This window comes from Mauremys reevesii, linkage group 9 (assembly GCF_016161935.1).
Source record: "Mauremys reevesii isolate NIE-2019 linkage group 9, ASM1616193v1, whole genome shotgun sequence".
NCBI classification, from domain to species: Eukaryota; Metazoa; Chordata; order Testudines; family Geoemydidae; genus Mauremys; species Mauremys reevesii.
Window position 1 is genome coordinate 48263028 of NC_052631.1, and position 23663 is coordinate 48286690.

A 23663-nucleotide genomic window follows, 5' to 3' on the forward strand; every position below is an offset into this window, starting at 1 on the left:
AACAAAAAAACAGCTTGAGTTTCACTCTTTTTGGTTTTCGTTTCTCCTGAAAGTACGCTAGATGTATTTTTGGAGAGTTTAATTTTACAAAAACTGTTGATTTTATTAAACAAAAATAATAGGGTTTTGTGTTCCCTTAGAAAACAGCAGATGTTAATAAATATTTTTTTTACTGTATTTAGAGGGAGATGAAGAAGATGAAGCTAACAAAATAGAGGCTTTACATAAAAGAAGGAACCTTCTGGCAGCTTTTAGCAAACTTATTATCTATGATATTGTAGACATGCATGCAGCAGCAGATATCTTCAAACACTATATGAAGGTATGATTCTATATTTTTATCTTCTCCTAAATGAGCACAGAAATTGTAGCTGGAAAAGTCTTAAAATATTAGGCCATTCTGTTCCTCTCTCTGCCAGTGCTGTTTTCTTTCCTGTTGCATATTCTTGACTGCTGTCTCCAGTCTGATTTTAATTGATTACTGAGATGCAAAAAGCTCTGTGATCAGGTTGCAGCAAATATATTTTTGAAATCATAGAGCCAGGTGGTTAACTTCCGCTTGTTTTTCTGCTAAATTTTCCCTAAGGTTTAAAGGGCCCTAAGTGCTTCCTAATATTATATATTGTATGGACTTCTATGAAAGCCTGGCTATTATGGTAGCAGAGCAATTGAGGAGCAGGAATAATAAATTTTAAAAAAATCCTTAAAACTAGAGAGATGAAATATGCAAATGAAGCAATGCATATTTATGAAATAGGCCAGTTGAATCATTTCACTTTCTTAATTTGTTATGATTTGGGGGTTTTTTAACAGCTTCCTTCACTTCCCCTGTAGATCAGATTGATATTTTTAACTAATATGGCGTTCCGACTTTGTGGGCATCTAGTAAAGTGTTCTAAAACAATTCACAATTGTGATTCACATTTTTCTTATTAAATTCTTCCTCCCAACGGATTTGGCTCATAATTGTTTTCAGCTTTGTGAAAATGGCCCTGTTAAAGCACCAAGTATATATATATAAAAAAAAACATCTCTGGACTCTATTCTGTTTCCACACTAAAAAATATAATCAGGTCATGATACTTAAGATACCCAAGCTACCATTAATTTTCAGTTCTGTGATTAGTTCCTTTTTATCTATCAAGACTAAATCTAATATAGAATTCCCCCATGTTGATTGAAATACTTTTTAAAATAGGAAATAGGCATCTATCACATGTAGAAATTCCAAGGAAGTTTTAATACTAGCAGCACTAGATCTTCAGTGTGTGTCAATCAGATTGAAGTCCCCCATAATGATGCAGCTTTTTTCTCTACGCATTATAGATAGGTGCATAAGGAGCCAGTTATCCTGTTCCCTAGCATGATTTGGTGTTCAACACTGATACCCCATCTTGTGCTTTATGTTAGAATATGGATCGATAAGTATGCAAGATAATTTTCTTCTGAATTATCAGTGACTTGGAAACAGGAAATGCCATTTTTGACAGAGTGCTACTTCTCCTCCCCTTTTGCTCACTCAGTCCTTCCTAAATAAAACATAACCAGTGATTTTAACATTCCAATCATGCAAGTCTTCTTATCAGATTTCTGTAATACTGACTAGGTTGAACTTGCGCTAATAAATGAGCAATTCCAATTCCTCTTGTTTGTTACCTGGGCTCCTAGACAATTAAAGCATTACTCTCCCCTTTTATTATTAGTTTACCACACGGGTGACTACTTTAGACAGCCTGTCCCTGAGGAGACTCGGTCCCCTTCTACTGATGTGGAGGCCATCCAAACGATTTCTCCCCACAGAAAATCAAAACCCTCCACCACTTACCTGCTCAGTGGTTCTCTTCCAGAACCTTCTGCCTTTTATCTTTCTTCAGTCATGGGACAGGAGGGATCTCAGAGAAGATTATTTGGACATCATTCTTCTTCAGCACACGTCCAAAGTCCTTGAAGTCATCAACTATCTGTGAGATATCCCACAAGGCAGTGTTATTAGTGCTGATAAGAACCATCACCAGTGGATCCTCACTTGTCAACTTCAGAAGTCTATTTAATCGCAGAGTGACATCTCATGTCTTGGCTATGAGAAGACAGCACACTGTCCTGCTGTCTGCTTGTCCTTTGCCGAATATTCTTTCGATTCTTCAGTAGTGAATCCCCAGCAAAGATTGTTGTGTGCAGCTTTGCTTTTCTTACAGGTTGGGCCAACCTACCATGTACAAGTGTACCCAAACGTTATGCTTTGTACCAAATGGCTTTGGAGAGGTAACTTCCCCACGGTTTTCATATTGAGGACCTAGTATCAATTGGAATCTTCTTGCTGTGTGGAATTCCTCCTGGTCCTCTTATCTCTGGTGGCCACAATGTACCTATCCTCATCTGTCTCCAGCTTTGAAGAATGCTGCTATGACACCTTGCCTCGGGTTACGAACTGCGAGGGGTCCTATCTGATTTCCTCTCTTTCTAACTCTTTAGTGACCAGCTCCCTTCTTCCTTGAACGTAGGGTACTGATGTCTCCCAAACCTGGCTGTCTAGGAACTCCTCAGCATCTCTGATTCTCTACTTGCCTCTTCAATCCAAGAATCTTTTCCTCCAGCACAGCCACCAGCTTGCACTTTTTGCACAGGAAGTCCCTTCTGGCTTCAGGCAGGAAAGAAAACATGGCACATCCGTTATAGGTCACCACCACTTTTCCATTGCTGACCACCATCTTGAAGCTGTGTGTAGACCTAAACCTGGAAGGAAAACCTCTCACATTTCCTGTCTATACTCCGTCTGGAACTTTTCTGTTAGCTGCCTCTGTTCATGGCATTTGAGTTTGCCTAACAAGTGATTTTTTTATATCAATAGCATAAATCCCATTTCAGATGCATCTAAGTCATTTTAGGAACCTGAATCCTACTGAAAGACACTTAGGCACTTTTGAGAATCTTATGCTTTAGAGTCTAACTTGAGGGCCCTATTTTTTAAAAAATTGACCTATGGCTGTGTCAGGCTGTCTGGGATGGCTCACAAATGTGAGTATGAACCTCACGGCAGACTGTTACTAACCAGGGCAAAAACCCCAAACTGGTTGTGAGTTCTGTGCTTAGATTTCTTCAAGTATCAAGTGTGAACTCCTCAAGCACTATACCTATGGCCCTACCAAGTTCATGGTCCATTTTGGCCAATTTCAGGGTCATAGGATGTTAAAAATCATAAATTTAATGATTTCAGATATTTAAATCTGAAATTTCACAGTGTTGTAACTGTAGGAGTCCTGACCCAACTCTGAAGGCATCAGCGCAGAAGGAAGGGTGGCATAGTATGGTATCGCAGCACTGCTACTGGTGGGGTGCCGCCTTGAGTGCAGGGCGCCTGGTCAGCTGCCACCACTCTCTGGCCACCCAGCCCTGAAGGCAGCGCAGAAGTAAGGGTGGCAATACCGTGATCTCCTACAATAACCATGCGACACACACACACACACCGCTGATCCATTTTTGGATTGGGACCCTCAGTTTGAGAAATGCTAGTCTCCCCCCATGAAATCTGTATAGTATAGGGTAAAAGTACACAAAAGACCAAATTTCATGGTCCATGACACATTTTTCACAGCAGGGATTTTTATTCCCTTCTCCCGGAGTTCAAGCTGTGATGGGACATGTCTACCTGCACATCTCTCTTCAGGGGCATAGGGCAGGGGGAGCAATCAACAAAGTCTTTTGGCCACTGATGTTCCACAATGGTGTCCATAGGCCTTCTTTTATTGGGCAGGAAATGACGCCTTTTGTGGTAAACTGGTATATCACACTTGGTAATGTTTCTCTCCTGACTGTGGGGGTTTCCAGTTTCAGAGCAAACACTTTTATATTTACAAAACAAACACTCAAATATTAGCTTATAACATGAGATACAGATATTAAAAGTGAGATTAATGCATTCAGCAACTTGCAAACATTTCATATAGCCGAAACGCTAAATGCATTTCTATAAATTGTATACCTATTTTAACAATACTAACACAGAGATGAGCCAGACTGGTTTCCAGCTAAGCATTTTTCAGTGTTCAGTGAGACCTAAAGGCATTAGCATGAGCTGGCACCTGGTCTGGCAGAGTCATAGTCTGGCCTTAGAGTGGGTGAATCAGCAGCCTTTTCTCGCTCTTGCCCATTTATGTTTTTCATCAGATATGATGTACTTCAGAAATGTGTCTTCCTCAAGATTCTCTTTCCCTTTCTTATTAACTAGGAATGTATATTCCTAGGTTTTGTCCTAATACCCAGAATCTTATGCAGACACTGGTGTCACAGAGTCCCCAGGCGATGCTCTGGAACTGCTCCCCACAAAGCCAGGCAGGACTTTGGGGAGCTGCCTCTCCCTTGGAGCAGACTGTTTTCAGGGCAAGAAGCTCACACGGCTTCACCTCCTGGGTCTCTCCTTGGAGCATTCAGCATCCTCTCCCCCTCCGTGCACTTCCCACAGCGAGTCCGCCCCTGCGGGATCCTGGGGAAGCCACAGGGTCCTGCTCCCCCACTTTGCAGTCAGACGTGACTCTCAGCCAGCCAGTAAAACAGAGGTTTATTAAGATGACAGGAACACAGTCCAAAACAGGTCTTGCCGGTACAGACAACAGGACCCCCTTTAGTTAGGTTCATCTGGGGCCCCCAGGGAGGCCACAGCCCCATTGGGAGGCCCGAGCACTCCCCTCCATTTTCCAGCCTGCTTCCAAAAAACTCCCAAACCCCCTCCAGCCCCTCCTCTCTGGGCTTTGTCCCTTTCCCAGGCCAGGAGGTCACCTGATCTTTGTTCTCCCACACCTTTAGCATCCCCCTAAAATGGGGGAAGGGCCTGGCCATTAGTTGCCATGGAGACTTCGTCACAACTGGCATTCCATATATGTAGATAGAGCCCTAAAATTCTATCTAAGAAAGATTGAGACAGCGAAAATTTCAACAGCTTTTCTTATGGTGTCAGGGCCCTAAGAAAATTTATCAGCAGTGGCTTGGTTCAGATTAAATATAAAACAAGTTTATTAATAAAAGAAGATGAGGATTTTCATTGAGTTCAAGTCTAAAAGGATATAGTTAGAAATGGTTGAAAGCAAACAAAAGTGAAAAAATGCTTTCTAATGGCTAAGACTAAATACAACAAGCTACACCCTCTGTTCAAGATATTTTCCTTACCAATCTGCCTTCCAGCAAGATGGCTGTCAACCCTTCTGGTCAGGATCTTCAAAGTGCTTGATTCCTTTGTCTTTGTAGGTGAAAGATAACTTTGTGCCTCTCTTTTATAGTACAGTGAACATTTGAAATGGATTCTTCTGAAGGTTACCGCCCCACCCCCACCCCAAAGTAAAGTTCATTCAAGCTGTGAGGAAGATGACATGGAGTTTCCTGGTGAAGGAAGTTTCATGCACGTTTCTTCCCCGGCTGCTGTTTGCTAAAATGTAAATTGATCTGTTTCCTGCAATCTCCTCCCCCTGACATGATGCTGAGTGGTTCTCTCCTCCTGTTGTTGCCTTGATGGGTCTGTTTACCTTTCATACAAATTGCATTCCCGCTGTTTCTTAATGTACCCTGGAAATATCTTCAAGGTGGCAGAACTACATTCCTTTATCTATGATGAGGCAGCTTCACCACAGCCTGTCAAATACACTTTAAGAACATAATTCCCAATATGTTTGTAATTTTGAATTTCTCCTCCATGCATACACCAGGCAATAACATTAATGATCAGTATGTTGTCACTTTCTATTGATATCTTACATGACACCTTTTTAGATACAGGTTATGACATTAGTGAGTGGGTACAGTGAACTGGTCAGTCCCGTTGAAACTCACTACCACTTACCAGTGAGCCCTCTGCCCTCTTGCATTGGGATGCTGTTAGGGTCACACCTGTCTGATACTCTACCCAAATGATAAAATTCATTCTCTATGGAGATTTGCACAGTGGCCACATGGGACTCTGCATATCTTCTCAAAGCATTACAGATATGGTTTGTTGCCTCCTTGGATGCAGTTTTTGGCAAGTATGTCCTAAAGGAGATTGTTCATATAAATAGTTCTTTAAGAGATTCTATAACACAAGCTAGGGGAGTGATTCCCCTGCTCATGTACACATACCCGTAACTAGCTCTCATCAAGCTGGCATGAGTATAAATAACAGTGTAGACATGGTAGCGCTGGTAGTGGCAGTGGAGGCATGACTGAGCCACACCAAGTGCAAACTCAGCTGGGTATGAGGTCACATGAGGGATACCTAGTGACTTCTAGATGGTTCAGTAGTGCCTGCAGTTTCCAACTACTGGATCTTCCATTCTCCTACTCTGTGGACATGTGGCATGGTGATTGTTTCATAGGCCTGGCATGACCTGTATTGATCTCATGCTTTTCTGATCTATATAATAGAATATATAGGACATAGAATATTCTGTGGACAAAATATTCTAATCTGACACTGATTGCCAGTAAGTCACCTTTTGACTTTGTGTTAATTGGGCTCTTGCACAGTGACAAATCTCTAATACACCTGTTACAATCCTAGGCTCTCTGTTCTTGAATGGAATCCCAGCTTCCCGTATCAGACCCTAATTAGATCAAACCAACATGGAACATCTTACTTTCTGTTATCACAACTAGATAATCTATCTGCAGGTCGAGTAGCTGTAAGAAACCATCAGAGAAATGCCACATCCAGGACTATAGGGGCTATTAGTCACATGGAACCTAAACTGAACCAAGTCTTAATAAATAATTTGGAAAAGTTTTATCAGAAGACTGGCATTTCTACAGAAAAAGCCTGACTTAATCATCATCCAATATAGTTCAAGAAAGAGGGTCCAGGACTCCATCCACGTAATAAACTAAATTCTGTGTTGTTTATTACTCATTAAGAGCAAATAACCAAAAAGATAGATCAGAATGGAGTACAATTACATAGTTCATACATCACACTACAAAACCAATCCCGAAGCAGATTATGGGGGATTTCACCTTTCATTCAGTTACAGGCACTCATTTGTCATTTACAGAAAGAAAAAGAAATTTAGGCAAAAGTTTCTTACCTTAATTTTTAATATATTACTTGAGTAATGCATTATTTAGCAATTACTATGGAAGTCACATTTATAGTATAAGAGTTAAAGCATAAAAATGTCTCTTTTCTCCTGCAAATGGGGTTTTTAGGTTAAAATTTTAGACTCTTTTGACTGCATTGATGTCAGTAGGAGTTTTGCTATTGACTGCTGTGGGGGATTTCACCTGAAGTGTCTTAAAATATTCTTAGGAGGTTAAGCTGTAAAACCTTAGATATTATTCCAGTGAGGCTTTCATAGTTGAGGTTTGGGGTAATACTCAATTTAGTTGTGGTCCCCAGTATAAAATCAGACTGCAGATGTAGGAAGGGCTGCTCCCTTATGTGTGGCTCAGTTTGGTGGTTCTCCCACATAACTGGTCTCAAGTACTAGATGCATGGCTTTCTTCCTCTTGGATTCCATCTTTGGACTCTACATGAACTGGTGGGTGTGCAAGGTGCAGAGATGCCTTTCTCGGGGGTGTGGGGGGAGTTCTGCCTCTTGGTAGAATGGTGAATTGTCAGTCCTCAGCTCATGTTGACAAGATCTAGGAAGAACTTTTAACTTCCATCCTCGTTTTCACCCTGTGTTCTTTTATAGTTGCATACCGGCTAGTCTTACTTCCATTTTACCTGTTACTTTCACACCAACATATGCTGGGGCATCTCCAATTTCCCAACTATAACTTTCGACAAGGCTCCACCAACTACAAGAATCACCTGCCCCATTCATGCTTCAGTTGTCCACAGACCAGACCCAGTTACTTCCTCCTTTTGCCTGGGATGAAGTTGGACAGTAGGCACAGAGATGACCCAATATTATTTAACACTTTACATGAAATATTTCCAGTGCCACAGCCTACATAGTTGGTCACTGTGGTAGTGTGGGTAAACAAGGTAGCCAATAATGGCCCTGTGATGGGGTATATAAACCTTACTCTGGGATAGAAGAAGAGTTAAGAAACAGTTTTGGGGCTCAAGTGGCCCCACCCCTCCGCACCTGCAAAGCCTGCTCCAGCTCGAGGAGGAGCTTAAAAGAGAGCCAGACAGCAAAGAAAGGGGGAGGATAGCAGGGAAGGATAGCCTTATCCTGAGAGTTCCTGAGTGAGGGTACAACAGGAATCCTTGCAGCAGGAAAAGGGGGTCCACAAGTGGCAGTAACTACCTTAGGCACCAGAAGAGGGAATAGCTTGTCCTTAAGGATTAAGAAATACTTCTCTCTATCCTGTGTTGGATTGTTTGGGAGACTAGTGAAGGTGGTATAAATCCCTTGAGATAAGGTGAATAAAGACACCGTAAGCCCTGCAGTAAGTGTGTGAGATCTTCAGGGGTTCAGAGTTGGTCCAGAAACTCCTTTTGGGGAGATGTTAGATTTTGTTACCCCAGAAAGGCATGGACATCAAGTGTGACCTGGTCAGAGGACTGAGTTACTATCTGCCAGAAGGGAAACCAACACTATGTCGGAGCACCCACCACAGTGGAAGCTAAAGACGGGGGACAGTTGTGACCCAGGGACCCGACCACTTTGTGATACCACTGGTAAAGCCAGCCCTGTCACAAGCTTGCATTTGTATTGTATGGCCCAGAACCATACTTTGATGCTCCTTTGCACTGGTGGTAACTTGCTTGCCTGTCTTCACAAATACTTGGTGATACCCTGCCTGCCCTATGTGCTCTCAGAGGTATTAGTCAGAGTCACCATCTGATAAGGTGTCCTACTTAACCTGGAAGTTCCTCCCACTGCCTTGGTTCCCCTTCTACTGTTGCCTCAAATGTAAACTTCTTGTCACCACCTGAAAGCTCTAGATAACACCGTCCCCCCCTTGCATATCCTCCTTTGTCAAGCAGTACATCAATCTCCAGCAGCATTCCCAGCCTTGTGCATCTGTTGGTCAGCATCTCACAATCACCTCTGTTTCTTCTATTAGCCTGGCCCCTGTGCCTGGAATGACCTTCCAGAGCTCTTTTGCATGGTCCCTAGCCTGCCCATATTTAAATCCCTCTTAAAGATCCAGTTCTGCTCTGCTACTCTGAATCAAGGTGACTTTTATATCAATTGTATATGATTTGTCTATTTTTGTTCATGTTCCTGTTACCCTATTCTACTTGCCTCTTCATAGATTGTGAGCTCCTTAGAGGAAAAACCATCTTTCGGAGTGTTTGGAAAGCACGCAGTATGCCCAATGTAAATAAATGATAAATAATAACAGTAATAATGGGAGAAAAGTAGCCCAACCACCCCATCTACAAGGGTTTGTTGAAGTTTGTTTATAATAGAGGTATCATGCCATCTGTTAGCTCCTTATTTAAAATATAAAATCATTTCTGTTATTTCTGTTGATACTTCATTCTTTGGCTACATGTGTAATCAATTTTGGGCTGCCTAATATACTCCTATTTTACTTTCTAAGAGTAAGATCTCTTAAAACCTAATTTTTAAGGAAAGAACTCTGACTTTCCTGTAGTAATTTTTCTTTGAATTTGACGATCACCTTCAAACTACCTTCCAAGCAGAGTAGGTAATATTTTTGATTTATATTTTTCATTCCATTTTTTAAAAAAGAACTGACAGTTAAAGCAATTGCTGACGTCGTCGCTGGGTAGGTGGGTCCCAGCCACTGATTAGTCTGAATTTACGTATCAGGTCATTGCATATCTGTCACATGGATTCAGGAGCAGGGCTTTATTGAAACTACTGCCTTCTCAAAACAGGAATTACAAGTGAACCATTTTTATTATGAAAAGCATGAAAGTTATGCGAAATAATAAATTCTGCCTTTAAAAGTTTATTTTTTCCCTTTTCTCACAGTACTACAATGACTATGGCGATATCATTAAGGAAACATTGAGTAAAACAAGGCAAATTGATAAAATCCAATGTGCAAAGACACTGATTCTCAGTTTACAGCAGGTAAGAATATTAGTTTTTATGCTAGTATAATCCCTCGTTCCAAAAAATCCCTGTGCATGGCTTTGTCTAGTACTCCCAGTCAAAGGCCAGTCTAATGCCAAAAGGATCTCTCATTCCTTTCTCTGTCAAAGCTTTAGTCAGCAGGACAAAGCTTCAGACTGGAAGAAAAGGAGAGAAGAGGGACCTTGAAAGCTAGTCTGGGTAGTTGTGGTTCCTGCTGTGTCCACCCATCAACTCCCAGGGAGTCTAAGTGGATAATGATGGTGTTTCCTCCTTTCACATAAGGAGCTGGAAGTGCTGCATCATGTTTTCTCTAAATATGGGCTTAGGAGCCCAACTTTAGGTTCCTGTTTTTCAAAATTTTGCCTGAGATCCTTAAGTCTCCAGCTATTAAAAAGCATGTTTTCCAGTACTCAGATCATTCGTGTGGCTCTTTTTTAATCCTCATCAGTTGTCCTACATTTGAAGTGTGAGCACCAGAACTGAACACAGTCTCACCACTGCCATACACAGAAATAATATCACTTCCCCACTCATACTCGTTATTCCCCTGCTTATACATCCAAGGATCACACTACCCCTTGTGGCCACTCATCGCACTGGGAACTCATGTTCAATTGGTTATCTACTATGACTGCTCAGTCCTTTTCAGAAGAACTGCTTCCCAGGATACAGTATCCAACCCTGTAAATTTGTCTGGCATTCTTTATTCTTGAATTTGGCTATATTAAAATGTGTGTTATTTGAATGCATCCAGTATACCAAACAGTTTATATAAATTACCTGTCCTCATCATTATTCATCAATTATCAATCTTTGTGTTGTCTTCAAATTTTATCAATAGCAATTTTATATTTTCCTCTAGATCACTGATAAAAATTTGAATAACATTGACTTGAGAACCAGTCTGTGCAGGAGCCCACTAGAAACACTCCCCTTGTTGATGATCCCCTGAACACTTTCCTTTGATGTATTAACAGGGAATATCAAGTATTAGGGAGGTTAAATTCCCTGTGTATATATGTCAGAAGTGCGACTACTACTTGAATTGGTGGTGGTGGTCAAAAAGGATGCCAAAAAATTGGAGAAGGTACTGAAAAGAGCTGCAAGAATGATTTGAAGTCTGGAAATGTTTTCCTTACAGTGAGAGACTTAAAGTGATCAATCAATTTGACTTATCAAGCAAAAAGTGACAAGGTTAACTTGATCACAGCCTATAAGTACCTACATAAGAAGAAGGCATCTGATTTTGTGGGCTCTTTAATCTATCAAAGAAAGACATAACAAGATTTAGTGACTAGAATTTGAAGCTAAACAAATTCAAATTGGAAATAATACACAGTTCTTCAACAGTGAGGGAAATTAACCACTAGAACAGTTGACCAAGGACTGTGGTAGGTTCTCAGTCAGTTAAATCTTTAAATCAAGAGTGGATATGTCTTTCTAAAAGATCTGCTCTAGTTCAACCACAAGTTATTGGGTTTGATGCAAGAATTTCTGGGCAAAATACTTTGGCCTGTGTTATGCAGGAGTTCAGACTAGATTGGGGTAGGCAACCTATGGCACGTGTGCCAAAGGTGGCACACGAGCTGATTTTCAGTGGCACTCACACTGCCTGGGTCCTGGCCACCGGTCCAGGGGGCTCTGCATTTTAATTTAATTTTAAATGAAGCTTCTTAGACATTTTGAAAACCTTATTTACTTTACATACAACAATAGTTTAGTTATATATTATAGACTTATAGAAAGAGACCTTCTAAAAATGTAAAAATGTATTACCGGCACACAAAACCTTAAATTAGAGTCAATAAATGAAGACTCGGCACACTACTTCTGAAAGGTTGCCGACCCCTGGACTAGATCATCAGAATGGTCCCTCCTGGCCTTAAATTCTATGTAACCTAATATAGGTTCTTTTACATCCCATGTGAAGTCATGCCAGCCTCTTCTTGCTTTTAGTATTACTTATGTATTTTTCAGATTGACTATTGGATTCTCCAGCTTTCTACGTTCTTGAGTTAATTTGGGGCTTCCATTCCTTTCACCAATGATAACAAAATGTCCAGTTCAACCTCACTGAAGCCAGTGGGTGTTTTTCCATTAACTTGAACAGAAGTTGGAGGGGACTATGGATTTCCCCCCCCCCCCCCATCTGCTTTTTGGAAATTTTGATATTTCTCTCATGCAACCCTCCAAGAATCTACTTTTTAGTATGTTGAGTTCAGGGAGTTTATGGCCACTGATGCCAACCTTCCTTGCTATCCTCATATTCTCAAGCAAGTCCTCCCTTGTTGGTTAAAAAGTAGGTTGAGAATGACTTCTCCTCTGGTTGGATTATCTATGATATGTTCATGAAGATGTAAATGTATTCTATGTAATGTTTTAACCTGATAATCCATGTTTAGCTGTGTGGAGATTGTTTCATCTTAGTTAGTTAAAGTCCTACTGATTACAGTATCCTTTGGTTTAAAACTCCTCATTGATTGGGATTGTGTAGTGATTTTACTTTGTTGCTTATTTGTCATATCCTTAATCATGTTTTGGGGCTGGTTTTTTTATTACCAAGTTGCAGATTGCTGGGGTTTTTTTTTTTAATTCTTTGACAAATATTTCATGAAATATCTAGGAAATTGTTTCTATATTGAGGTAATCTCATCTAGGTATCTAAGGTAACTAGCAAGTTTTTAAGGGTGCCCAAGGTATATGGATTGTATCTATCAATATTAACATTAGAGATGTGAAAAAATCCAACTACATTTCATTCATGTGCCCTTAGTCATATTTTCCATCATTGAGATCGTGTGTATTTCTAATACTAACCTCTTGCATATGTGGAAATAATGTACTTAAGAATCTTCTCTCATTATAGAAGTCATTCCAGTGCTCCTGAAACCCACAAATGCCCTCTCTGGATTGTTGGCTTACCATGCAGTTTGTTTCCAGTATCCATCCTAGCCTTAGCACTTCTTTAGTCTCTTAAATTCGCCACTGTGCAGGTCGTCTGTTTTGGGAAGAGGTTCTTTCTCCACCTATTTCAAAGGCAAAAGTGAGGCTGAGGCTGGCCATCTGCACAGCAGTGAATTTCACTCTTTGAGACTATCATCAGTGTCATTGATCCAAGATTGGTAATAGCTGAACTACGTAAGAATGGATGTACTGAGTCAGACTAATGGTCCATTTAGCCCTGTATCCTGTCTTCCGACAGTGGCCAGTGCCAGATGCTTCAGAGGGAATGAACAGAACAGGGCAATTAGTGAGTGATCCATCCCCTGTCATCTAGTCCCAGCTTCTGACAGTCAGAGGTTTAGGAACACCCAGAGCATGGGGTTGCATCCCTGACTATCTTGGATAATAGCCATTGATGAACCTATCTTCCATGAACTTATCTAATTCTTTTCTGAACCCAATTATACTTTGACTTCATAACATCTCCTGGCAATGATTTCCAGAGGTTGACTGTGTGTTGTATGAAGATACACTTCTTCATCTGTTTTTTAAACCTGCTGCCTATTAATTTCATTGGGTGACCTCTGGTTTTTTTGTTATGTGAGCGAGTAAATAGCTCTTCTCTTCACTTTTTCCACACCATTTATGATTTTATAGACCTCTATCATATCCCCCCTTAGTCGTCTCTTTTCTAAGCTGAACAGTTCCAGTCTTTTTAATCTCTCCTTATATAAGTTGCTCCATACCTCTGACCATTTTTGTTGCCCTTCTCTTTACCTTTTCCAAGTCTAATGAACCATTTTCTGAGATGGGGTGACCCGAACTGCATGCAGTATTTAGCGTGAGGGCATACCATGGATTTATATAGTGGCATTAAATTTAATATCCTTTTCGTAATGGTTCCTGACATTATTAACTTTTTTGACTGCTGCTGTACATTAAGCAGATATTTACAGAGAGCTATCCACAATGACTCAAGATATGCCTTGATTGGTAACAGCCAATTTGGAATCAGAATAAATAGAAATCATCAGTTTTCTCCAGAATAACCTCTGCTCTTCTCATCATATCTCTTACCAGGACCTTGCATGCAATATACTTTCTTTTTGCTTTTATGTGGATTACAAATGGCCTTGGCTGTATCCTTCACTAGCAAGTCACCAAAAAATATTATTCATCTCTATTTCAACATCTCCCTTTTATCAACTGTGTTCTGCCGCTTCTCAGTTTTATCTTCATCTAAACTGACTGTGGGAGGGAGGATGTGACAGAATGACAGGGTTTGCCTGTTGTCTATCTCTGTTAACAGATGTTAGAACCCTCCAGGGAGATACCAATTCATTCCTGATGACTCCTAGCAGATATGTCCATTAACTCTAGCCTGAATATAAAGGAGGTGGAAGTAGCTCTTTGGAGCAGAGGGGTCTAGTGTTTGGGACAGAAGGGTCCTATAGAAGCCACCTAAAGATCAGTCAGCCTGGAGAGATGGTTTGTAGTAGAGTTTATATTGAGTTGTTGTTATTTATCTTGTCAATAAAGCAAAAACCCAGGGAAGGGAAGGGATGAGTGACCCCTGATAAAAGCGTATTCAGACTTCCCAGCAGGGTGGAAATGCCACTTGCTTGCAGGGGGAATATTTTTTGGGGATGCCAATGGTCAGTGGTTCTGTTCGTGTTTTTTCCTGCCCTTAATAGCTGTCATATTCTCTGTCCTCCACATCCCTGTCATTCGCAGTCTAAACACAGCTCTCCTGACAGTGCATCACTTCATAATCTATTTCCCACATATTTCTGAGACTTCAGCAACTTGTTAGCTCCCTCTTGATTCTTCTCCAAAATGCCAATCAGCCGTCATTCCACATAAGGCATTGTGGCCTAGTGAAGAGGCCACTGGACTGGTACTCAGGATATTTATAAATTCTTAGGCCAGAAGGGGCCACCATGATCTCCTGTATAACACAGGCCACAGAATTTCCCTTAAATACAGTTCTGTTTGACCTAGCACATATCTTTTAGAAAAACACCCAACCTTAATTTAAAATTCACTGGTGATAAAGAATCCAACACAACCCTCGGTAAGTTGTTCCAGTGAGTAACGACCCTCACTCTTAAACCTGCGTTCTATTCCCAGCTCTGCCGCTAGTCTGTTGGATGACCTTCGGCAAGTTACTTCCCCTCTGTCTGCCTCTGTCACGTGCTTGAAGTTAATAACAATTTGAGATTATCAAATAACAGGCTCAAATGGAACTTTTTAATCAAAGGGTAACAGTCTGAGATTAGTACAGCATTATGCAGAGAGCAGGAAGAATAGGTACATCATCACCATTGGAGTAAGCTAAAGAGCCTCTGTCTCTCTCCCCTCTGTAGCTGGTGGGATTTGCACTCCCCAGCTTTACCTTTCAAGCCCTCTATCTTTTATAGTGTGAGAAACAAAGAAACTCCATTTTGGAGGGGAAATTGCTTTCCCACATTTAATTTCACTGTTTCTGACATTTTCATTTTACCTGTTTATTTATGGATTTTTTATGGTATCTTTAGGTTACATTAAGACAAAGGGAATTCTAATCTGCTCATTTTTACTGACAGCTGACACAACTGATTTAAAAACATCTTTCAGTGGATCCTTATTTCATCCATTACTGAAAATATCTGCAATAACAAGTGCCTCTTATCAATCATAGAACATAATTAGATCATAGGCACCCCTTATAAATCACCCACTCTTGTTTACACCATATTTCTGTAGACACTTTTTGACAGTTTGAGGGGTCTTTTCGTTAGACATCTATATTCCCACAGATTTGAAGGCACCAGAAATAATGAGGTACAGTCCAATACTTGATCATGCGAAGATTCTGAATATAAATCACTTACAGATTAAGAATCAACACTCTGGGCCTTAGAACTCAGACACCCTTTTTGCTAATATTGTAAAAGATTGTAGGAAAATACTGAATGTGCAAATTAATTTAGTATATGAGAAGAATTGGAAAAAGGATTAATATTTACTAACAGTTTCTGCTTTTGTAAAATAAGGATACTCATACTGACCTCCTTTTTAAAGTGCTTTGAGATCTATGGATGAAAAGCACTAGATAAGAGCTAGGTGGTATTGTTGTTTTTCATAAAGAAATAGGTCACGGCACAACTTCTGTCAAGTTCTGCTTGGGGGCACCAGTGCTCCTGCTTGCCAAGTCACCATGGGAATTTGAATAGTTCTCAGCTGTGAGCTCCCGTGACTCTGCATCTACTTATACATAGTTTCCAGACACTGGATCTTGTTATGCATTTCTCCACTAGATTAAAGAGCCCTTTAATACTCAGTATTGTCTCCCTGTGAAGGTACTTATACCCTGTAATCAGGTCCCTTAGTACTCTTTTTGATAAACTAAACAGATTGAGCTCTTTAAATCTTTTAATGTATAGCATTTTCTTCAGCCCTCAAATTAGTGATGTGGCTCTTTTCTGCACCTTCTCCAATTTCTCAATATCCTTTTTAAATTGTGGGCCACCAGTATTGGTCTCACCAGCATCTCCTTATGCCTACTCACTGTTCCTCTTTATGTACCTCCAAGAATCACATCTCTTGTTCCTATCTTGTTTGAATGGACCAGTTTACCAATTGATCCAGATTACTATGTATGTTCTCCTCATTATTTACCACACAATCTGTTCTCCTCATTATTTACCACACAATCAATCTTTGTCTCATCCACAAATTTTATCAGCAGTTTCTTTATATTTACTGGCAGATTATTGATCAAAATGTTGAAAACACGCCTAGCACTGATCCTTGTGGAACCCCACTAGAAACACCTCCATTCAGAGGTGATTTCTTAAAAGGAGGTTCTTTATCAATTATTTAACCTATTTATTCAGAAATGTTACATGAGTGAGAAATTTGCACTGAGAGCCACAGCTTTCCCCTGTGATTTCTACTTCAGGAGCTGCTAAAACAGGGCCTGATCCAAAGCCTATTGAAGTCAATGGAAAGGATCTCGTTTGTTAAAGAAATAATCCTTCTTTAGAAAAATGTTTCCTATCTCATGGGTTTTTAACACTTCATTTCTTTCTCTAGCTGTTTAATGAGCTTGTTCAGGAACAAGGTCCCAATCTGGACAGGACGTCTGCCCATGTCAGTGGGATTAAGGAACTGGCCCGTAGGTTTGCCCTCACCTTTGGGCTGGATCAGATCAAGACAAGAGAGGCTGTAGCCACGCTGCACAAGTGAGTGGTGTGAAATATTCGATCTTCAATTAAACTAAAAGTTTGCCTCAGCATATTCTTCCCAAAAGGAGTGTGTGTGTGTGTGTGTGTGTGTGTGTGTGTGTAAATATAATACAGGTGCGTGTATGTGAACATAGAGAGGCTATATGATGATGACGTGAATACAAAGCTTTTATCATGATGAAATTGAGATGGCCGTGTTGCATATGTATTACAATGCCATATGTGAGTTATGCAGGCTGTACCAAACAGGTGATGATAAAGCCTTTATGCCACATCATCATGGATTCATCATGCACCACATATTTTATTTAAAAAAAATTGTTTTAGAAATGTTTTGGAGACTTAATTTAAAAATATAGACTGTTTCTTTTATCTAACTAAATGGTTCAGAGATACAAGGTAAGTGAAGTAGTACCTTTTTATTGGACCAATTTCTGATAAAAGATGTTACCTCACCCACCTTGTCTTGCTAATATCCTCGGACCAACACAGCTGCAACTACACTGTGTATCTGTTTCAGAGGGAGAGAAAAAGTGATACATCTAAATTACCTCTTAAAATGAGCTTAACTTTTCAACACACAAAAATGTTATAATTTTAAAGTTCACTATCTCTGAACCACCCAAGACTATGAGCAAATGCCTCGACTCATTGGAAAGATGGGAATCTCCATTTGGTATAGCAGTTCTCTTTCTAGACTTGCAGGGTCATACTGCCAGTCCTGTACTACAGAGTATTTTAATTAGGTGTGAAGAAAGAATTTCCACATATGATTCTCCCACATTTTTGCGGAGGTTGATTTTTTAAATATGATAGTAGTTTGAATTTCCTCAGAAGTCTGTAATGTTTGAATAATTCTGGGAGGAGTGAAACATTGGTGGGCAGAGTGCAGTTGATGAGGTCAAAGGCACACGATGAATGCATATGATGTTAAAGGCTGTACCATTATGCATACACACACACAGTCCCAATTAAGGTTGCACAAGCAGCCTTAATAAATGGCATTTCCTTAACTGTTGAGTGTTTGACTTTGCAACCTTAATAATGTTCTTTTAAAGTAGCTTTTTTTGTGTGTAATATATAATAAATAAAAATACAATATGTTGCACTTTTATTTTTGTCTCTATAGCTAAAGGTTATAATGTATTTCCATTATAAACAGAATTATTTATTAAGTATTGCATGTAAAAGAGCGCAAAGTGTTTTAGTTAGTGTACTAAATTGAACTACTGGAATAATATTAGAAATATTTTCTTAAATGTTTAGCATTTCTTTACTTATTTTAATTTGACACAAGCTGTTTTCAGGAGGATGGGAAAGAAATGAACAGAGAAAAAGAGACAGAAAAGATGAAGAGTAAAATATAAAGAGAGAAGAGAAAAGAGAAAAAAATAAGTTAGATTTAAAAGATGGAAAAGAGAGTAAAATCCACAGATGCCAATTGTATTTGTTTGATATGTCACTGAAAATGTTATACATTTTAAAAATTCTTTTGACTTCCCTACTTGTTTCTTTAAAAATAAAATCTGTATTTTGTATTTGTGGCACTAGAATGAAAAAAGTTTTTGAGACTTAAAAGGAATAAAAAGCTTACAGCAGTACAGGAAATTGTTCACAAACTTGTTCACATTTTTTACATCTTTCTTTACTATAGAGATGGCATAGAATTTGCCTTCAAATACCAGAATCAAAAAGGACAAGAATATCCACCTCCTAACCTTGCTTTCCTTGAAGTGCTTAGCGAATTTTCTTCTAAACTCTTGCGGCAGGACAAAAAGACTGTGTAAGTGATACTCTGTTGCCTTGTTATGGGCTTTGCTAAACTGTATTATTCATCATTGTGGTGGGTGGTTAAACTGTGCGCTTTAAGGTATTTGCAATCAAAGGGCCTGGTCCTGCAAATATGTATACTTGTGTATATGAGTAGTCCCACTGAAGCCAATGTTTGAACTTAAACTTAACAATGTGTATGTTTACAGGATCAGTGCTTTAGGCCCAGATCCACAAAGGTACTTTATGCACCTAATACCCAAATTTAAGTGTCTGTGTCCCAGCTTTAGGCTCCACAGCAATCTGCAAAACTCCAACTCAGTTGCTGCCTAACCATTGATGTAGGTCTAGATAGGGCAGAATGGTGTTGACCCTGAAGACCAGAGCAGGAAGGCTGAATTTGATATGCAGGGCAATGGATACAGAGGAACAAATGAAGAGATTAAAAAAGAGGGTTGAAGTGATATGAATGATGGGTAAGCACGATTATTTTAGTGGCAGCATTTTGGAAAGGCTATAAGCAGGAGATGGAGGGTATCAAGACGACAGGAGAGAGGATCTTGCAATAGTCAAGGCAGGAATTGAATAGAATGAGGACAAGCCATCAAGCATCAAGATAGATAGGAAGGGTGGGATTTCTAATATATTGTGGAAAAAGAAACATCAGGATTTAGTCACAGCCTGGATGTGGTCTAAGGAAAGTCAGGAGTCAAAGATTACACCAAAAACGTATTCCTCTTTTACAGCAGAATTGTCTGTTTTTGTGAAAGATAAGAAATTCAAGTTTCGGTCCTTAAGATTTGTGATTGCAAAGATCTGTCTAAAGAATTTCTGACTTCAGTGGATCTAAGTGATACCTATCTACTGTGCATGTCCGAGCTGGCCCTTTTTGCCAAAAAATTCTCAGGTGTGCTATCAATTCATTTGATGTAAAGACCACTTCCCTTTCAATTTATCATTGTGAAAATCATAGGCCTGATCTGTACAAGAAGAAAAAAATCAAATTAGTTAGCCTATTTAAACCTCTAGTATAAACACACTTAAACCAGTTTAAAGTTTGTTTATGTCAATTTAGCCTGCATCAGTAAATTACCAACTTAAGCTAATATAAGAGAGGCTTAAATCAGTTTAAATATTAGGAGTTTACACCAGTTTAGCTACATTGAATTTCAAATACATTTAATTAAACCGGTGCATTTGTCTAGTATGCACAAGGCCCTCATGTCAGCTGCCCTGCCTTGTGATGGAATTTGTATGATTCTTTTCCTGAAAGAATGACTGACTGATCTAGGGAAGTTAGTAGGCCCAGACTTTAAAGGCCATGTCCAGAGTGAAAGAGGTATTTGCCTATATGAGGATTTTAATCATGAGAGAAATCACTCCATCATGCCCCCAGTGAACCTTCTCCATCTGGTAACAGATACTATCTCCATTTCCCAATGGGGGAGCACCTTGTTTCTGGTCTGAATTTGTCTAGTTTCAACTTCCAACCTTTGAATCTTATGCTTTTGTCTGCTAGATTGAAGAGCCCTCCGTTATCAAATTTCTGTTTCCCATATAGGTACTTGTAGACTGTAATCAAGTCGTCCCTTAACTTTGTCTAAAGATATTGACTTCCTTGAGTCTGCTATTAAAAGGCCTGTTTTCCAATCCTGTAATCAGTCTTGTGGCTCTTCTCTGAACACTCCTCTATTTATCAGTATCCCTCTTGAATTGTAGATGCCAGAACTGGACACAATACTCCAGTAGAAGTCATCCAGTGCCAAATACAGAGTTAATATAACCTCCCTGTTCCTACACAATATTCCCCTGCTTATGCATCCAAGGCGTGTATTAGTGCTTTTTGGGCATAAGGTCGCACAGGGAGCTCAAGTTCAGCTGATTATCCCATGGCCCCCAAGTCCTTTTTAGAATCTCTGCTTCCCAGGATTAGAGTCTCTGCTTCTCCATCCTGTAATTATCTCCTGTGTTCTTTGTTCCTATATCTATGGCTTTACATTTGGGAATATTAAAATGCATGCTGTTTGCTTGAAGCCAGCTTACTAAGGGATCCAGATCATGCTTTATCAGTGACGTGTGTTCTTTGTTGTTTGCCCTTCCCCCAGTCTTTGTTCTGCAAAATTTATCTATAATGATTTTACATTTTCTTCCAGGTTGTTGATTAAAATGTTGAATTGCATTTAGCAGGACCCAACTAGAAACTCACCTGCTCAGTGATGATTCCTGTTTGCAGTTTACATTTTGAGACCTATCAGTTAGCCATCTTTTAATCCATTTAATGTGTGCCATGTTGATTTTGTATTGTTCTAGTTTCTTAATCAAAATATTGCGTACAGTACCATATAAAATGTGTTACAGAAGTCTTAAGTATATTACATCAACACTATTACCTTACATCAACCAAACGTGTAATCTCATCAAAAAAGTTACCATGTTAGTTTGACATGGTCTATTTTCCATAAACCCATGTTGATTTGTATTTATTATATTATCCTCTTTTAATTCTTTATTAATTTAATTCCATATCAGCTGTTCCTACATTTTGCCCAGAATTGATGTCAGGCTGACAGGTTTGTAATTACCTGGGTCATCCTATTTACTCTTTTTAAATATTATAACAACACTAACTTTCGAATATTCCTCTGGAACTTCCCCATTGTTCCCAGATTTACTGAAAATCAGCATTTATAGGCCAGAGCTCCTCGGACAGCTCTTTTACAAGTCTTGAATGTAAGCTATCTGTATCTACTGATTTCAAAATGTCTAGTTTTAGTAGTTGCTGTTTAACATCCTCCTAAAACACTAGTGGTATAGAAGGTATTTCATCATCATTTGGTGTGACTACATCATCTGATTTTTTCCCAAATGCAGAACAGAAATATTTACTGCCTTTTCTGCATTATTATTGACAGATCTACCATTTCCAACTAGTGATGGACCAATACTACCGTTAGGATTCTTTTTGCATCTAAAATACTTTACAAAACTCCTTCTTAATGTCTGTAACTCTACTGGCCACATATTTCTCATACTTTTGCTTCCCTTATTATTTTTCTACAATTCGTACCTTCAGATTTATTTCATTAGTATGAATATTCATTATATTCATTCGCCTTTCTTCCATTAATTATATTTATATTTAAATATATGTTATAGTTCTTCTTTGAGTGCTTGCTCATGTTCATTCCATGTTAGGTGTGTGCTTGCTACATGCACCGGTGCCGGAAGTTTTTCCCTCAGTGGTACCCTCTGGACAGTGCTGGAACATTCCTTGACTTCGGCAAACCTTTCCTTCTCCAGATCTGTTAGTTGTGAACTTTCTGTAGTAAATAGTTATATCAGTTAGTATTAGTTCCCTTAGTGTGTTGTTAGTTAGTTGTAGTGTCCCGGACGGGGCATGCCCCGCTCCGCAGGGTTTAAGAACTGCAACCAGTGTAAAAAGCCTGTGCCGGTCAGTGATCCCCACACCAGTTGTTTAAGGTGCTTAGGGGAGTCTCAGGTTAGCAACAGGTGTTGCATCTGTAAGAGCTTTAAGCCTCGCACTAAGAAAGAGTGGGACATTTGACTTAAAGCGCTCCTTATGGAGTCGGCGCTGACACCGGCACTGGAGCAGCCGCGATCGGACTCCGCACATAGCACCATGGCTTCGGTGCAGAGCACCCCACCAGTACCATCGTCGGACAGGCAAAAATCCACCTCACCGGCCAGCAAGAAGAGGAAGACTGGGAGAGGTCAGTCTCCTGCTTCCAAGGGCATGGAGAGGATGGGAGGCAAGCCTAGACCCACAAAGGTGGCTCATAACTTCCAAGTTGAGCGGGTTAGCCCATCCCGGCACGTGGAGATTCCAGAGGCTCTGCAGGTGACGCAGGGTATCTTGTCCCTCTCAGTGCCACCCACACCAGTGATGGCAGCTCCCAAATCAAGTGGTAAGCCTGCTCTTGGACCACCCCTCATCCCCGTTAGTGCAGCTCCACTCACCACCTCAGGGAGTGTCCCGCCACCACTCGCCCGCTGGCAGCCACCGCGCGTTGGACGTAGGGCTGCCTACTAGTTGGAGCCCTTGGTGCCAGTCTCCAGATTCCAGCCATCACTCTGCAGGCTCGAAGTGTCAGTCACCGGTAGTGTGGCATAGACCTACCAAGGCACACATGAGCCCATGACCCTGGTACCGGGAGCGTCGTAGCCACTCTCCTTCAGTACGTCACCGATCCTGTGAAAGCCCCCATCAGGACTCTCAATAATGGTCACCAGCCTACAGATATAGGTCGCCATACCAGCGTCAACACTTGTAATCGCGGTGTATATCACTGGGGTACTGCCATGGATACGCCGAACGCCGACGCTGGTCACTGGGATCTCGATGAGGTGGGTTGTTGCCAATGTAAGGATACCACTCGGAGCATGGAGATGGATGCAGCCAGGACCGGGACACCTGGTCAGCCTCAGTGCGGTCCCGGTTTCCGGAACACGGCCCTCCATCTCAGGGCTCAGAGTCGTACCAAGAACCCCTGCAGGTGAGTCAAGGTCCTCCGTTGACAGCACCGGTCCTCCCTGTGGCACCACCAGGATTACCGTGGGCCAAGAGCCAATGGCCTATGCCACGGCACCCCTGGAATCCATGGGGGTTCCCACAGCCCATCCCAAGGGCATAAATCAGTGTTGGGAGGCTCCAACAAGCCTTCAGCCACTGTCTCCCACCGACCTGAGATGGAGGCCACCGTGCCTGGAACCCCCCAGATGCAACATACAGGGGAAA

General features: G+C 40.5%; 1 protein-coding gene across 7 annotated transcripts in view; it reads left to right on the forward strand.

Annotated features, from left to right (window-relative positions):
* Window positions 1-23663, forward strand: part of STAG1 (stromal antigen 1) — a 356975-nt gene that overhangs the window by 305099 nt on the left and 28213 nt on the right. For all 7 annotated transcript variants that reach the window (XM_039487594.1, XM_039487595.1, XM_039487599.1 and 4 more), the window contains 4 exons: window positions 183-322; window positions 9861-9962; window positions 16986-17134; window positions 18792-18920. In XM_039487594.1, the coding sequence (XP_039343528.1) occupies window positions 183-322; window positions 9861-9962; window positions 16986-17134; window positions 18792-18920 (520 nt within the window). The remainder of the gene's footprint in view (window positions 1-182; window positions 323-9860; window positions 9963-16985; window positions 17135-18791; window positions 18921-23663) is intronic.